At 48.8% G+C, this 17,050-nt stretch overlaps 1 protein-coding gene across 1 annotated transcript; it reads right to left on the bottom strand.

Annotated features, from left to right (window-relative positions):
* Nucleotides 1–498: 498 nt before the first annotated feature.
* Nucleotides 499–10,967, bottom strand: LOC144951240 (matrilin-1-like). Its single transcript, XM_078881390.1, has 8 exons — nucleotides 10,851–10,967; nucleotides 8,693–8,735; nucleotides 7,963–8,303; nucleotides 7,042–7,336; nucleotides 4,707–5,047; nucleotides 3,786–4,080; nucleotides 1,455–1,795; nucleotides 499–828 (listed from the first exon to the last, which is right to left on the bottom strand). The coding sequence occupies exons 1-8, from the start codon at nucleotides 10,965–10,967 to the stop codon at nucleotides 499–501; spliced, it is 2,103 nt and encodes a 700-aa protein (XP_078737516.1).
* Between the last annotated feature and the right edge of the window lie 6,083 nt (nucleotides 10,968–17,050).

The following is a 17,050-nucleotide window of genomic DNA, read 5'->3' as shown; positions in this document are numbered from 1 at the left end:
ATCATCGCTGCTCACTCTGAAAATGAGTTGGAGGCTCTTCTGATGAACCTGGAGCATGCCACTAATATGTGAGGCCTACCCATACTTCCCACAAAAACAAAGGACCTTCCTGGGTATTTTCTGTATGCATCTCTCTGTGTGTCTCTGTGTGAGTCTCTCTCTCTGCTTGTGTGTCTGTCTGTGTGTCTCCGTGCCTATGTTCTGTCTCTCTCTCAAATTTAGCAATTTTTGGAAGAACGTCATCCACCAGGTGGAGTGTTGACTGTTGTATTGGCCGACTGTCTGTGTTGTATTGGTTTATATTTCCAAGTTTACTATGTTTGTTTTCTCTTTCATTTTTACCTGATGATGGTTGCTTGTGTTGCAATCGAAACGTCGTATTCTATTATTATAAAATTTATTTCTATATCACTTTACCGAAAAAACCAAAGAGTAATTCCTGCAGTCACGAAAGCTTCGAATCTAGTGAGAATAAACTGACTTGAGAAAATGCGGTTTTCAATGCGAGACGGTGCCGCACAGACCACCCACACCTTTACTCGGCAAGGCGACGGCCTGGGTCACCGCAGTCACCGGCACCGCCGCCTTGGCCTCCTGCGCGGCGGTGCAGACGGTTGAGGTGAGCGTCGTGATGATGGAGTCGAGGCCTGCGAAGTTGGTGGCGTGGAACATGTGCTTGTCGACAGGCGTAGACGCCATGATGGCCAGCTCTTTGCGGTCCGCCTTGCCCACGCCCACGGAGAAGAGGACGATGCCGCTCGACTTAACCTCGTACGAGGGGTTCTTCACCCTGTCGCTGGCCTCGCCGTCTGTCACCAGCACCAAGATCTGAGCCGGGGTGGGGGGTGGGAGATACGGCAGCATCGGCATAATCAATCGTTTATCATTATCTCATACCGATCGTAATTATTGTCATCGTCATCATCATATATGATCATTGACAACAACATCATCATCATCTAACACAGCATCATCATTACATCAATCATTGGGAAGGAGATACGGCAGTATTGGCATAATCAATCGTTATCATTATCCCATACCGGTCTTAATTATTGTCATCGTCATCATATCGTCTGATCATCATCCTGAGACAGCTCCCAGCACGTGCAGAAAAATGTCGGACCTCTTTCCAAACGACGTTCTTTACTGCACTAAAAGCACACCAGAGAGCAACGAATGGCACGTGTGGCATCGTGGCTTTGTGATGTCACGGGTCTACGCTTGTGTTCATTTGTGAATGTGGATTTGCGAGCTTTTGTCTTGGATCCCTTCACACCCCGTCCTCGTGTGTGTCTCGAGCTTTTTTCGCACCGTACGTAGCCAGCCGTGCTAAGGTGGTAAATCGTATTCCAGTGCTTCTTCCCAATTGTGTATGGGGGGGAGGGAGTCCCATTATAATGACCACATCTTTCCCTGCTTGCCTCCGGTGACACTCCCATCGCGGAGCTCACCTTGCCGACGCCGGGGCGTCCCTGCCTCTTGAAGAGCTGCAGAGTGTGCCGCAGCGCCGCTCCGGTGAACGTGAATCCGCGCATGTATTTGGTGCCCTGGATGGCGTCCTTGAGCTTCCCCTTGTCCGCGTACTGCCCCAGGTCGAACTCCGTCTTGATCTTGGGTCTCCTCCTGTGGCCGCTGTACTGCACCATGCCCACGCGGACCTTGTCCTTGCCGATGTCCAGCTTGTCCACCAGCTTGGCGAGGAACTTGAGCACCAGCTGAAAGTTGCGGGCCCCCACGCTGCCGGAGCCGTCCACCAGGAGGTAGACGTCGGCTGTCTGCTTGTTGCTGCAGTCTGTGAGTGCCACAGTGGGGGCAGCAAGGGTCAGGGCGGTGGCCAACCCGGCATCTCTTCCCGAGACACGTGTGAGGCCCTTCAATAAACAATCGCACGTGGCTCTATCGAAGGTGGGGGGGGGGGGGATAGCGTAGAACGTGCTGTCAAAAGTAGCAAAGATTAATGGTTGAAAGTTGTACGATAGGTTATACAGTCTGCTCTCCTATAATGCGGTCGTTGTGTTCCTGAAGAACACCACATTGTGGATAAATCGCGTTATAATAAATGATATATAACATAGGGGTAAAGCACAGTCGACAACAACATGTGAGATGCGTGACGCAGGCCGAACAAAGACTGAGACGCGCAGTTAGCATCTAGAAGCATCCAGCAGCATCCCAATGCCTTGTGCGACGCTATGCCGAGGCAGCCGTACAACCGCTTATTCTTACTTACGCAACATAGTTCCACCCCCTCTAATCAAAGTTCCATTGATAAGAGGGGGATGGGAGTTGGGGAGGCGGGGGGGGCAAACGTAACCTTCATCGAGGGCACAACATTGTGGAGGGGCCCCGGTGTGGCTCCAGACCAGGGAGGTCCTGCGCAGATGCCATAGTCGCTGTTTATCTGCTGCAGCATAGGCGTAGGGGAATGTAAACAGGACCTACCTACATCTTGCTTTATTGACCTGGTCAAGGCTTACGATACCATCAATAGTCCAGTGCTCTCTGGGGTCGCTGACCCCCTCTGCTCACAATCGTTAAGGACCTTCATTATGGTAGGCAGGCCCCTGGCTGGGAGTTGGAGCCGTCCCCTGTTCACCTTGCGATGTCCTCTTACCCATACACGATTTAACATCTTCTCTGACCATGTCGTTCGAGAGGCTACCCATGGCTGTATTGGATGAATTTCCGCGTAGTACAGATGTAATGCGGGCGTAAACGGCTTCGCGGATATGACGTCATGGGGGGAGGAGTTAGGTCACGTGGGTGAGAGGGGTGAGGTCTTAAGGGAGAGATACCGGAAGAGACGGGAGAGTGTGGGAGACGGAGTTAGAGTGAGGCCACGCAGGGCGGAGGTCGAGGAGTGGCGAGATCGCCACACACACGGGGGAGTAAGACTTGGCACCGTCGGCCAGCGGTGACCAAGCGCGGAGGAACGACGGGCAGCAGTGGAGCTGCAGTAAGAGCAGCGATGGAGCTGCAGTGAGCGCAGCCGGAGGACTGCACAAGGGGTCTGCAGCGGAGCTGCAGAGGTGTGGAGGCTACGGGAGCGAGGGCAGCTACGGAGCTGCCAAGGGGAGAGCTCTGAGCGAGGGCCGTGCGGGAAAAGTGTAAGAACCCGAATAAAGGACGACGGAGACAGAACCAGGATCGAGTCCCTTATTACACAGATATAATGGGATAATGATGTATGCCTAGGTGCGGTGAGGGGGTGGTTCTGTATTGGTCAATCTTGTTATGTATGTTGATCAAATCATCGCTGCTCACTCTGAAAATGAGTTGGAGGCTCTTCTGATGAACCTGGAGCATGCCACTAATATGTGAGGCCTACCCATACTTCCCACAAAAACAAAGGACCTTCCTGGGTATTTTCTGTATGCATCTCTCTGTGTGTCTCTGTGTGAGTCTCTCTCTCTGCTTGTGTGTCTGTCTGTGTGTCTCCGTGCCTATGTTCTGTCTCTCTCTCAAATTTAGCAATTTTTGGAAGAACGTCATCCACCAGGTGGAGTGTTGACTGTTGTATTGGCCGACTGTCTGTGTTGTATTGGTTTATATTTCCAAGTTTACTATGTTTGTTTTCTCTTTCATTTTTACCTGATGATGGTTGCTTGTGTTGCAATCGAAACGTCGTATTCTATTATTATAAAATGTATTTCTATATCACTTTACCGAAAAAACCAAAGAGTAATTCCTGCAGTCACGAAAGCTTCGAATCTAGTGAGAATAAACTGACTTGAGAAAATGCGGTTTTCAATGCGAGACGGTGCCGCACAGACCACCCACACCTTTACTCGGCAAGGCGACGGCCTGGGTCACCGCAGTCACCGGGACCGCCGCCTTGGCCTCCTGCGCGGCGGTGCAGACGGTTGAGGTGAGCGTCGTGATGATGGAGTCGAGGCCTGCGAAGTTGGTGGCGTGGAACATGTGCTTGTCGACAGGCGTAGACGCCATGATGGCCAGCTCTTTGCGGTCCGCCTTGCCCACGCCCACGGAGAAGAGGACGATGCCGCTCGACTTAACCTCGTACGAGGGGTTCTTCACCCTGTCGCTGGCCTCGCCGTCTGTCACCAGCACCAAGATCTGAGCCGAGGTGGGGGGTGGGAGATACGGCAGCATCGGCAAAATCAATCGTTTATCATTATCTCATACCGATCGTAATTATTGTCATCGTCATCATCATATATGATCATTGACAACAACATCATCATCATCTAACAAAGCATCATCATTACATCAATCATTGGGAAGGAGATACGGCAGTATTGGCATAATCAATCGTTATCATTATCCCATACCGGTCTTAATTATTGTCATCGTCATCATATCGTCTGATCATCATCCTGAGACAGCTCCCAGCACGTGCAGAAAAATGTCGGACCTCTTTCCAAACGACGTTCTTTACTGCACTAAAAGCACACCAGAGAGCAACGAATAGCACGTGTGGCATCGTGGCTTTGTGATGTCACGGGTCTACGCTTGTGTTCATTTGTGAATGTGGATTTGCGAGCTTTTGTCTTGGATCCCTTCACACCCCGTCCTCGTGTGTGTCTCGAGCTTTTTTAGCACCGTACGTAGCCAACCGTGCTAAGGTGGTAAATCGTATTCCAGTGCTTCTTCCCAATTGTGTATGGCGGGGAGGGAGTCCCATTATAATGACCACATCTTTCCCTGCTTGCCTCCGGTGACACTCCCATCGCGAAGCTCACCTTGCCGACGCCGGGGCGTCCCTGCCTCTTGAAGAGCTGCAGAGTGTGCCGCAGCGCCGCTCCGGTGAACGTGAATCCGCGCATGTATTTGGTGCCCTGGATGGCGTCCTTGAGCTTCCCCTTGTCCGCGTACTGCCCCAGGTCGAACTCCGTCTTGATCTTGGGTCTCCTCCTGTGGCCGCTGTACTGCACCATGCCCACGCGGACCTTGTCCTTGCCGATGTCCAGCTTGTCCACCAGCTTGGCGAGGAACTTGAGCACCAGCTGAAAGTTGCGGGCCCCCACGCTGCCGGAGCCGTCCACCAGGAGGTAGACGTCGGCCGTCTGCTTGTTGCTGCAGTCTGTGAGTGCCACAGTGGGGGCAGCAAGGGTCAGGGCGGTGGCCAACCCGGCATCTCTTCCCGAGACACGTGTGAGGCCTTTCAATAAACAATCGCACGTGGCTCTATCGAAGGTGGGGGGGGGGGGGGATAGCGTAGAACGTGCTGTCAAAAGTAGCAAAGATTAATGGTTGAAAGTTGTACGATAGGTTATACAGTCTGCTCTCCTATAATGCGGTCGTTGTGTTCCTGAAGAACACCACATTGTGGATAAATCGCGTTATAATAAATGATATATAACATAGGGGTAAAGCACAGTCGACAACAACACGTGAGATGCGTGACGCAGGCCGAACAAAGACTGAGACGTGCAGTTAGCATCTAGAAGCATCCAGCAGCATCCCAATGCCTTGTGCGACGCTATGCCGAGGCAGCCGTACAACCGCTTATTCTTACTTACGCAACATAGTTCCACCCCCTCTAATCAAAGTTCCATTGATAAGAGGGGGATGGGAGTTGGGGAGGCGGGGGGGGCAAACGTAACCTTCGTCGAGGGCACAACATTGTGGAGGGGCCCCGGTGTGGCTCCAGACCAGGGAGGTCCTGCGCAGATGCCATAGTCGCTGTTTATCTGCTGCAGCATAGGCGTAGGGGAATGTAAACAGGACCTACCTACATCTTGCTTTATTGACCTGGTCAAGGCTTACGATACCATCAATAGTCCAGTGCTCTCTGGGGTCGCTGACCCCCTCTGCTCACAATCGTTAAGGACCTTCATTATGGTAGGCAGGCCCTTGGCTGGGAGTTGGAGCCGTCCCCTGTTCACCTTGCGATGTCCTCTTACCCATACACGATTTAACATCTTCTCTGACCATGTCGTTCGAGAGGCTACCCATGGCTGTATTGGATGAATTTCCGCGTAGTACAGATGTAATGCGGGCGTAAACGGCTTCGCGGATATGACGTCATGGGGGGAGGAGTTAGGTCACGTGGGTGAGAGGGGTGAGGTCTTAAGGGAGAGATACCGGAAGAGACGGGAGAGTGTGGGAGACGGAGTTAGAGTGAGGCCACGCAGGGCGGAGGTCGAGGAGTGGCGAGATCGCCACACACACGGGGGAGTAAGACTTGGCACCGTCGGCCAGCGGTGACCAAGCGCGGAGGAACGACGGGCAGCAGTGGAGCTGCAGTAAGAGCAGCGATGGAGCTGCAGTGAGCGCAGCCGGAGGACTGCACAAGGGGTCTGCAGCGGAGCTGCAGAGGTGTGGAGGCTACGGGAGCGAGGGCAGCTACGGAGCTGCCAAGGGGAGAGCTCTGAGCGAGGGCCGTGCGGGAAAAGTGTAAGAACCCGAATAAAGGACGACGGAGACAGAACCAGGATCGAGTCCCTTATTACACAGATATAATGGGATAATGATGTATGCCTAGGTGCGGTGAGGGGGTGGTTCTGTATTGGTCAATCTTGTTATGTATGTTGATCAAATCATCGCTGCTCACTCTGAAAATGAGTTGGAGGCTCTTCTGATGAACCTGGAGCATGCCACTAATATGTGAGGCCTACCCATACTTCCCACAAAAACAAAGGACCTTCCTGGGTATTTTCTGTATGCATCTCTCTGTGTGTCTCTGTGTGAGTCTCTCTCTCTCTGCTTGTGTGTCTGTCTGTGTGTCTCCGTGCCTATGTTCTGTCTCTCTCTCAAATTTAGCAATTATAGGAAGAACGTCATCCACCAGGTGGAGTGTTGACTGTTGTATTGGCCGACTGTCTGTGTTGTATTGGTTTTATATTTCCAAGTTTACTATGTTTGTTTTCTCTTTCATTTTTACCTGAAGATGGTTGCTTGTGTTGCAATCGAAACGTCGTATTCTATTATTATAAAATGTATTTCTATATCACTTTACCGAAAAAACCAAAGAGTAATTTCTGCAGTCACGAAAGCTTCGAATCTAGTGAGAATAAACTGACTTGAGAAAATGCGGTTTTCAATGCGAGACGGTGCCGCACAGACCACCCACACCTTTACTCGGCAAGGCGACGGCCTGGGTCGCCGCAGTCACCGGCACCGCCGCCTTGGCCTCCTGCGCGGCGGTGCAGACGGTTGAGGTGAGCGTCGTGATGATGGAGTCGAGGCCTGCGAAGTTGGTGGCGTGGAACATGTGCTTGTCGACAGGCGTAGACGCCATGATGGCCAGCTCTTTGCGGTCCGCCTTGCCCACGCCCACGGAGAAGAGGACGATGCCGCTCGACTTAACCTCGTACGAGGGGTTCTTCACCCTGTCGCTGGCCTTGCCGTCTGTCACCAGCACCAAGATCTGAGCCGGGGTGGGGGGTGGGAGATACGGCAGCATCGGCATAATCAATCGTTTATCATTATCTCATACCGATCGTAATTATTGTCATCGTCATCATCATATATGATCATTGACAACAACATCATCATCATCTAACACAGCATCATCATTACATCAATCATTGGGAAGGAGATACGGCAGTATTGGCATAATCAATCGTTATCATTATCCCATACCGGTCTTAATTATTGTCATCGTCATCATATCGTCTGATCATCATCCTGAGACAGCTCCCAGCACGTGCAGAAAAATGTCGGACCTCTTTCCAAACGACGTTCTTTACTGCACTAAAAGCACACCAGAGAGCAACGAATGGCACGTGTGGCATCGTGGCTTTGTGATGTCACGGGTCTACGCTTGTGTTCATTTGTGAATGTGGATTTGCGATTTTTTGTCTTGGATCCCTTTACACCCCGTCCTCGTGTGTGTGTCGAGCTTTTTTAGCACCGTACGTAGCCAACCGTGCTAAGTTGGTAAATCGTATTCCAGTGCTTCTTCCCAATTGTGTATGGGGGGGAGGGAGTCCCATTATAATGACCACATCTTTCCCTGCTTGCCTCCGGTGACACTCCCATCGCGAGGCTCACCTTGCCGACGCCGGGGCGTCCCTGCCTCTTGAAGAGCTGCAGAGTGTGCCGCAGCGCCGCTCCGGTGAACGTGAATCCGCGCATGTATTTGGTGCCCTGGATGGCGTCCTTGAGCTTCCCCTTGTCCGCGTACTTCCCCAGGTCGAACTCCGTCTTGATCTTGGGTCTCCTCCTGTGGCCGCTGTACTGCACCATGCCCACGCGGACCTTGTCCTTGCCGATGTCCAGCTTGTCTACCAGCTTGGCGAGGAACTTGAGCACCAGCTGAAAGTTGCGGGCCCCCACGCTGCCGGAGCCGTCCACCAGGAGGTAGACGTCGGCCGTCTGCTTGTTGCTGCAGTCTGTGAGTGCCACAGTGGGGGCAGCAAGGGTCAGGGCGGTGGCCAACCCGGCATCTCTTCCCGAGACACGTGTGAGGCCCTTCAATAAACAATCGCACGTGGCTCTATCGAAGGTGGGGGGGGGATAGCGTAGAACGTGCTGTCAAAAGTAGAAAAGATTCATGGTTGAAAGTTGTACGATAGGTTCTACAGTCTGCTCTCCTATAATGCGGTCGTTGTGTTCCTGAAGAACACCACATTGTGGATAAATCGCGTTATAATAAATGATATATAACATAGGGGTAAAGCACAGTCGACGACAACACGTGAGATGCGTGACGCAGGCCGAACAAAGACTGAGACGCGCAGGTAGCATCTTGAACAGACACGTTGGGCTTTTTAATTCTTACCCTGGCTGCGTCGAGAGATGATGTGTTCGTCGTCGTCGTTTTGCTGGAATCAAGAAAAGAAATTGCCTGAGGTTAAACATAACGTACAAATCACAAGAGCCATCATCATCATTTTCATTTTTTTAAACTGCTTTTTGTGTTTGGTTTGTTCTTCCCCCCGCACCTTCGATTAACATGGTTGGCTCCGTGCGGTGCGAAAGAAGTTCAACATACATACTGCACTATACACTACACTACACAGACTTTGTGATACACTGCATTATACACTACTATACACTGCACTACTATGCTAAATTGAAAACTCATTTCCTTAGCACTGCTTTTTGTGTTCAGTTTGGTGTCCTTCCCCCGATTCGAAAGGAATTATCTTTATTTTATTTTAAAGAAATACATTTTCTTTATTTTTCCGAAGCATGGTACGCTTCCAACAACAACAACAATTTGATTGATTAATTTATTCCGGAGTCTATTATCATTATTATTGGAATCTAACATGGTCGTGGAGGGAAGGCGATGGGGCGAGGTGAGTCTGCGATATGAATCGAGATGAGATAAGATCCTTGAGATGAAATCGCAGAACCCAGAGAAATCCCAGCCCACGTGGGGTGACACCCACCCTCGTTTGTTCCGCGGGTATTCCCCCGATGACTCTTATTTCATATCTTGTATTTCAAGTTGATTTATATATAGTAAGATTATACACTTGTTTTTTTTAACCTTTCTTTTTGAAATGTTCCTACAAGATTTAATCGCTTTATGTTCATCATAGTTGTGTTTAAATCTATTTCTTTCGTACACTCTTATTGCCGACATTATGATGTTACCTCTCCGGCGCTTCGAGTCCAATTTATTGGGAGAAGCGCAGTTATTAAACAAATATCGGTCGAACTTGAAGCCGAACGTTCATTTGTAGCATCATGCGAGATGAAACCGGACAACCTGGGGATAAAGCATCAGTGCAGCGCTACAGAGATGTTAACTACCTCGCCTGGTATACAGGAGGTCGTGGGTTCTATCCAAAATCGTACGCCTTTATATTTGGAGTTTGCATGACTCTTTCTTTCCCCTCGGTCGCGTGAATTTTTCTCCGGGTCTTCCGGGGTTTCCCCTCCACATTTATAATCGAAATGCGTTTAGAGCAGTTGGCTGCTGCTATACATTTCCATATCATGAGATTATGGTTCCACTTTTATCTGGCAACAAAACAGGTGTTAAGATTTGATTTGAAGCTTCCGTGACTGCAGGAATTACTCTTTGGTTCTTTCGGTAAAGTAAAGTCACGAAAAAAATAAAATAAAAAAATACATACTCTTGATAAGCCACTTCTTTGAGGCTATCAGGTCGCTTCTGAAAAAGAGCTATACAGCTCTGTGGGCCTTACCTGGTAAAATTAGGAATAGTTTTATAGTGTTAGTTCAGAAGTGACTCCAAATCACCATCGTCATTTTGGAGAATATACTTAACAATTAATAAGAGTTTAATGTTTTATTTTATTTTAGTCGTAGTCTTGAATTGAGTTCGACGACAGCCGGTGAGATTTGTCAATTCTCAGCCTGTGGATTGAATTTGGTCTTTTCAATATTCAGTAAGTACATATATTCCATATACTGTATTGCCAATTATCATGTATGGTTCCTGTTATGACTGGTTTTAGTATCGTCAGCGAGTCAGCGCCTTCATACGGACTAAATCATGTTCGGCCCATCCTTAAACAAACTCCGGGATAAGAAGGCTCAGCTAATCGAGTCTCTCACCTTTCTGAAGAGATGCCGCGACTCTAAGCTTAAATAGACGCTCCAAGCCTGGGGTGTGTCATTCAGACTCTGTCTTCTCGACAGACCTGTTCTCCACCTGAGGACGGCTGCTTGCGTTGTGGCCGAAACGTCGTGAGAATTATTTTATTATGTTTTATTTTTATTATTTTATTATTTCCATTCTACGTGACTTTACCGAAAGAACCAAGAAGATGAATCCCTGCAGTCACGAAAGCTTTAAATCGAAATGCATCTATTCGTTTGTTCTACCATCTTAGCACCTCCTCCTTTAATGCGAGAAAGGGTAAAATCTCTACTTATTTTTCATCATCATCATCGATAGATCGATAGATAGATATTGACACACAACTTCGGTGGTGAGAAAAGTGCGTCCGCTCGCTCACCTGCACGATGCCCGGTCGGAACATATCAGCCGTCACTACCATCGCCGCAACCGCCATGAACACCGCCACCATGGACAGCAGAGACGGTACCACGGGCACCTCGCCACGAGGTGACATGGCTCTGGCTCGCACCTCGAAGCGTTCCTTTCCAACTTCGTATCCTGACTCCTCCGCTTACCCTGCCCCTGCCTGACTGCCCTGTGCCTACGCCGTCGCTTATATAGCCGCCTCGGTCACCGCGGCCAGCGTTGCGATGTTGCGCTCCACCCCCCCCCCCCCCCCCCCGGGGCATGGACGCATCGACGCGGCTTTGCTGCGTGGAAATTACTGCCATCGTCATCGAATTCAACCCCGACGACGGCCATGCGTCGTCGCATTAATTGCAGGCGGGGTTAGAAGATAATGCAGACGGAGGGTGAGCTCTGTTCAGTGGGGGGGAGATGCGGATTTTGGTAAGGAACCCTTTCACAGGGGGTCACGGACCCCCCATCCCCCTGATTAGCACGGTTGGTTGGCTACGTGCGGTGCGAAAGAAGTTCAAGACACATGCGGAGAGTGATGCTGAACAGAGGGGGGTGGGGGTCATGGGTGACACGTTACAATTGTCACAGGCAGAGGGGGCGAGAATTGATCACGTTGGAGAAATGTACTTGAATGTGGTACTTGAAAAAATGTGTACTTGAAACGTTTTGTTGTTGTTGTTGCTGCTGCGAAAGGATAAGTTGCACGCGCGAAAAGTTCCATATTTCCAGGTGTGTTTTCCACGACGCGCATGCTTTGTTATGCACAGTGCCGGATTATCCTCGTAGCACAAGTAGCTACACATGTAGTCGCTACATATGTAGTAGTAGCTAGTAGTAGCTACATACTACATATGTAGTATGTAGCTACATATGTAGTAGCTACGGGCCCCGCACTTTCAAGGGCCCCGCGCTAAACGCTTTCAAGCTATCAATTCCGGTTCGGTAATTCTGCAATTGATCTGTTACTATAGTACTACACTGCCTTCAAGTTTTATGGACGACTGGGTGTTTAAGGTTAGCGATTTGTCGTATTATCTGGCTGTATAGCATATTAACAATACAATTACTGATAATTGGTTCTTTACCCTTCTATCTGGCAACAAAACTGACACCTTTTTACAAGGAGTCATGTTTGCATAGACCGCAATACCTGCAGTCATAATACAAACAAAAGAACATAACTCTGATAATGTGCACTGTCCTTAAAGTTGATTGATCCACACCCGAGACAGCTTTCCTTAGAGCCTAGTCTCATATGGGTTGGACCAGATGACGCCAAAAGGCGCACAACTCAAAGACAATGCACCATCAGAGTATGAGAGCTCGGGGCAAGCATCTACACTATGGGAACCTTGTAAAAAGGTGTCAGTTTTGTTGCCAGATAGAAGGGTAAAGAACCAATTATCATATTTTTACTGGCAAATGAGGTTCCCATAGTGTAGATGCTTGCCCCGAGCTCTCATACTCTGATGGTGCATTGTCTTTGAGTTGTGCGCCGTTTGGCGTCATCTGGTCCAACCCATATGAGACTAGGCTCTAAGGAAAGCTGTCTCGGGTGTGGATCAATCAACTTTAAGGACAGTGCACATTATCAGAGTTATGTTCTTTTGTTTGTATTATGACTGCAGGTATTGCGGTCTATGCAAACATGACTCCTTGTAAAAAGGTGTCAGTTTTGTTGCCAGATAGAAGGGTAAAGAACCAATTATCATATTTTTACTGGCAAATGAGGTTCCCATAGAATACAATTTCTTTAATATGCAAGTTAAAAATGTATGTTTTTAATATTTACATGTTTATTTTATTTCATTTAGGGCCGTTTATAACATATGCTACAGGCCCCGCACTAGCTTAATCCGGCACTGGTTATGCATTGCATTTTGATATAATCTGTGCATTTCCCTGTACCCCATCCATTGCCGGCACCACTCACAGATTCGCGCCCGGGGCAGCCGTTGCGATCGTCCAACCACAAGCCCCGGACCTAGTACTCAATGTATCGCCCCCGGGGTGGATGATTGGCTGAATCGGCCACTGACTGGGATCAGTGAGGTTTATTTTCGCAGGGCACCGCGGTGGTGAGATGTTAACTACCTCACCTGGTAAACAGGAGGTCGTGGGTTCGATCCCGAGTTTGCGTGTCTCTCCCGATGGCGATGTGGATTTTTCTACGGGTCCTCCGGTTTTCCCTCCACATTTAGAAACATGCGCTTAGAGTATTTGTGGCTGCTTTAAATGTCCACGCGATAATAGAAATTCGATGCGCTATCATTTGTGGCCAGGTCGGTTCTGAAAAAATAGCTACGTAGCTCAGTGAGCCTTTCCTGCTAAATAAAAAAAATGGTTTAGTTTATGTACTTTAGGATAGACGTATATATATTTATCGATTAACAGCTATTTTAGAAATTAAATGAATAGTTTAACAGTGTATATGTACGTCGGAAAGTAATCCATTGTAGTACAGGGTATCCATAAAGCTGTTACATCATCAGCCATGATCCACTGCTGGATAAAATCCTGCCCAAGCCGTCGCCATCGTGGTTGTGAGTGGAGGACTTGTGCCAGTCGACCCGTGGCACCTGCTGGGTCTGCCCCGTGACCTCCTGGTGCACCTAGCCTGGCACATTAGGGGGGCACCGGTGGTGCATCGGCCTGTCATCTCAGTCAGTCGACCCATGGCACCTGCTGGGTCTGCCACGTGACCTCTTGCCAGCGGGCGTTGGACACTTCACGTGGCCTCAACGTGCACATAGGGGCCGACATATGTGACGATGTGTGACGAGGGGGGGGGGGGGGTTAAGAAATGTGACGTCACATCAAAATGCGCAACTTTAAATAAATATAGACAACACTTTCTACTTAATTAAATATACTTTTTAATAAATGTTTTCTCCTACAACATCAGAGTGCAGCGCCACATAAAATACGCACTACAATGACAATAGTTTAAAGCGATTTGAAGCATGTTTTATTTTTTTGTGGGGGGGGGGGGGCAGAGCCTTGTGACGTCATATTTGAGGGGGGGGGGTCTGACTTTTTGTGACGTCGTGTGACGAAGGGGGGGGGGGGGGTCAAAAATCGTCCAAAATCGCGTGACGTCATTTATGGACGGCCCCATAGCCTGGCACAAGCGCCGTGGTGACTTCACCGCCACGGTTGTTGCTGTGGGTGTGCATATAAATTGGTGTGATGGTGATCTGTGGTTACCGCGTTGATATGCATGAAAGTGAGCTGAGTTTCATTGGCTGTTTGTCGTCTGTGAGATTGGACCTGCATGTGCGTGCGTGTGTGTGTGCGTGAGAACGGTGGCGCAGTGGTTAGCGCACCGCGCTACGACTTAATCAAAAGACCCAAAGAATATGAATTCCTGCAGTCACGAAAGCTTTAAGTCATGATTTTAAAAATGTATTACTAAACTAGGGGTTGTTCGAGGGTGCCTGTGGCGCCCCTCACAACCATTTATGGCCAGGAAAGTCACCAAAAAAATTGAACACGAACGACGCATTCACGCAAGCACCCGATGCCCTGTTTTCAAGTTTTCAAATGAAAATTTTTTGGAAAAAAAATAACGACGTTTCGATCGCAACACAAGCAATCGTCTTCAGGTGAAAAAAAAATAGCGCTGTTGAGGCTTTACGGGGGCGGTTGTGGTAGGGGGGCTGTGGAATCTGTGTCCTTGTGAATATGGATGTGGCCAACTCTCAGGATGTCTAGGTGTGTCGCTTGGCGTTTGTTCTGAGCTCATGGCACGCCCGGCGCCAGGTGCGAGCGAGCGAGCGATTTATTTCTGCTCCTGCGAAGCATCAAGCCTCGAGCTGGTGTCTCACGGTGTGCGGGTTTTTTTTTAAACTTAATTTTGATTTCATCGGCAAGCCGGGCCCTTCTCGCGCTTTGCTGCTGCCATCGTTTGGCGGTCGTCCTGCCGCACGGCTGCCGATTCCGACGGCGGAGCGACGAGCAGCGAGCGAGTGGGGAGTGCTTCGTCGCATGCTGTGCTGCGTACTCTTTGTTTTTTTCGGTAAAGTCACGTAGGTAAAACATTAAAATAAATTAAATCACGACGTTTCGGGCGCAACACAAGCATCGTGTGTGCTGCAAGGCTGTAGCCATGTAGTCAACATTGGGGGGGACCAAATCTACCAGGGGGTCCCCACCGCCAGAAAAAAAAAAAATCGAAATTTGAAAACGAATTTCCTGCTATTTCCTGCCTAAAATATAAAAAAAAATTCACTAACACATAGAATGGACTTTTTAGTTATTTTTTACAATAATGTCTAATACTGTATTTTATTACATTGCTCTGTTTTTTTTCTTTTTAACATTTCGTGTTTCATTGTATGTGATAGCAGAGATTAGAGATGAATAAAGTACAACCATAACCACAATAATATAAACAGAAATCTATTTTACAGCAATATATTGGGGGGGGGGCATTTTGAGCATATTTGAATATTGGGGGAGGATGTGCCCCCCCCAATATATATTATAATTACGGCCTTGGTGTGCTGAGTGTACACTTTGTGTGTGTGTGTACGCGCGCTGTGTGGACACACTACGACTGGAGAGTTTGTATTTATTAAAAATGTGTGCATCAGGTATCAGCGTCTCCTGGATGTGGTTTGTGCCGCCCCATTTCACTTTGGCAATCAACCAGGAGTGGTGGCAGCCACCGAGCGTGGGCACCGATGCCATCAGCAGCTGCAACTTCTTAATCGGCATCGTCGTCGTCAGCATCACGCAGCAGAAGAGCTTAATCAGCGGCGAAGATTACATCGGCAGATTTTGTTCATGCCTGCAGGACTGGATGAATTAATGCTCCCAACCATGGCACCAAACGTGGTTTTAATATCGAGCAAGTAGGCCAACCTAAACCTCTCGCTTGCAAAAATATCTCAATGGATTCGTCAATGACACCGTGTGTATGTACAGTGAGAGAAAAAGTATTTGATCCCCTGCTGATTTTGTACGTTTGCCCACTGATAAATAAATGATCAGTCTATAATTTTAATGATCGGTTTATTTGAACAGTGAGAGACAGAATAACAACAACAAAAATCCAGATAAACGCATGTCAAAAATGTTATAAATTGATTTGCATTTTAATGAGGGAAATAAGTATTTGACCCCTCTGCAAAACATGGCTTAGTACTTGGTGGCAAAACCCTTGTTGGCAATCACAGAGGTCAGACGTTTCTTGTAGTTGGCCACCAAGTTTGCACACATCTCAGGAGGGATTTTGTCCCACTCCTCTTTGCAGATCTTCTCCAAGTCATTAAGGTTTCGAGGCTGACGTTTGGCAACTCGAACCTTCAGCTCCCTCCACAGATTTTCTATGGGATTAAGGTCTAAAGACTGGCTAGGCCAATCCAGGACCTTAATGTGCTTCTTCTTGAGCCACTCCTTTGTTGCCTTGGCCGTGTGTTTTGGGTCATTGTCATGCTGGAATACCCATCCACGACCCATTTTCAACGCCCTGGCTGAGGGAAGGAGGTTCTCACCCAAGATTTGACGGTACATGGCCCCGTCCATTGTCCCTTTGATGTGGTGAAGTTGTCATGCCCCCTTAGCAGAAAAACACCCCCAAAGCGTAATGTTTCCACCTCCATGTTTGACGGTGGGGATGGTGTTCTTGGGGTCATAGGCAGCATTCCTCCTCCAAACACGGCGAGTTGAGTTGATGCCAAAGAGCTCCATTTTGGTCTCATCTGACCACAACACTTTCACCCAGTTGTCTTCTGAATCATTCAGATGTTCATTGGCAAACTTCAGACGGGCATGTATATGTGCTTTCTTGAGCAGAGGGACCTTGCAGGTGCTGCAGGATTTCAGTCCTTCACGGCGTAGTGTGTTACCAACTGTTTTCTTGGTGACTATGGTCCCAGCTGCCTTGAGATCATTGACAAGATCCTCCCGTGTAGTTCTGGGCTGATTCCTCACCGTTCTCATGATCATTGCAACTCCACGAGGTGAGATCTTGCATGGAGCCCCAGGCCGAGGGAGATTGACAGTTATTTTGTGTTTCTTCAATTTGCGAATAATCGCACCAACTGTTGTCACCTTTTCATCAAGCTGCTTGGCGATGGTCGTGTAGCCCATTCCAGCCTTGTGTAGGTCTACAATCTTGTCTCTGAAATCCTTGGAGAGCTCTTTGGTCTTGGCCATGGTGGAGAGTTTGGA

Source organism: Lampetra fluviatilis, chromosome 61, assembly GCF_964198595.1.
Source record: "Lampetra fluviatilis chromosome 61, kcLamFluv1.1, whole genome shotgun sequence".
NCBI classification, from domain to species: domain Eukaryota; kingdom Metazoa; phylum Chordata; class Hyperoartia; order Petromyzontiformes; family Petromyzontidae; genus Lampetra; species Lampetra fluviatilis.
The sequence above is the reverse complement of the archived record's forward strand: the minus strand, read 5'-3'. Positions and strand labels throughout refer to the sequence as shown.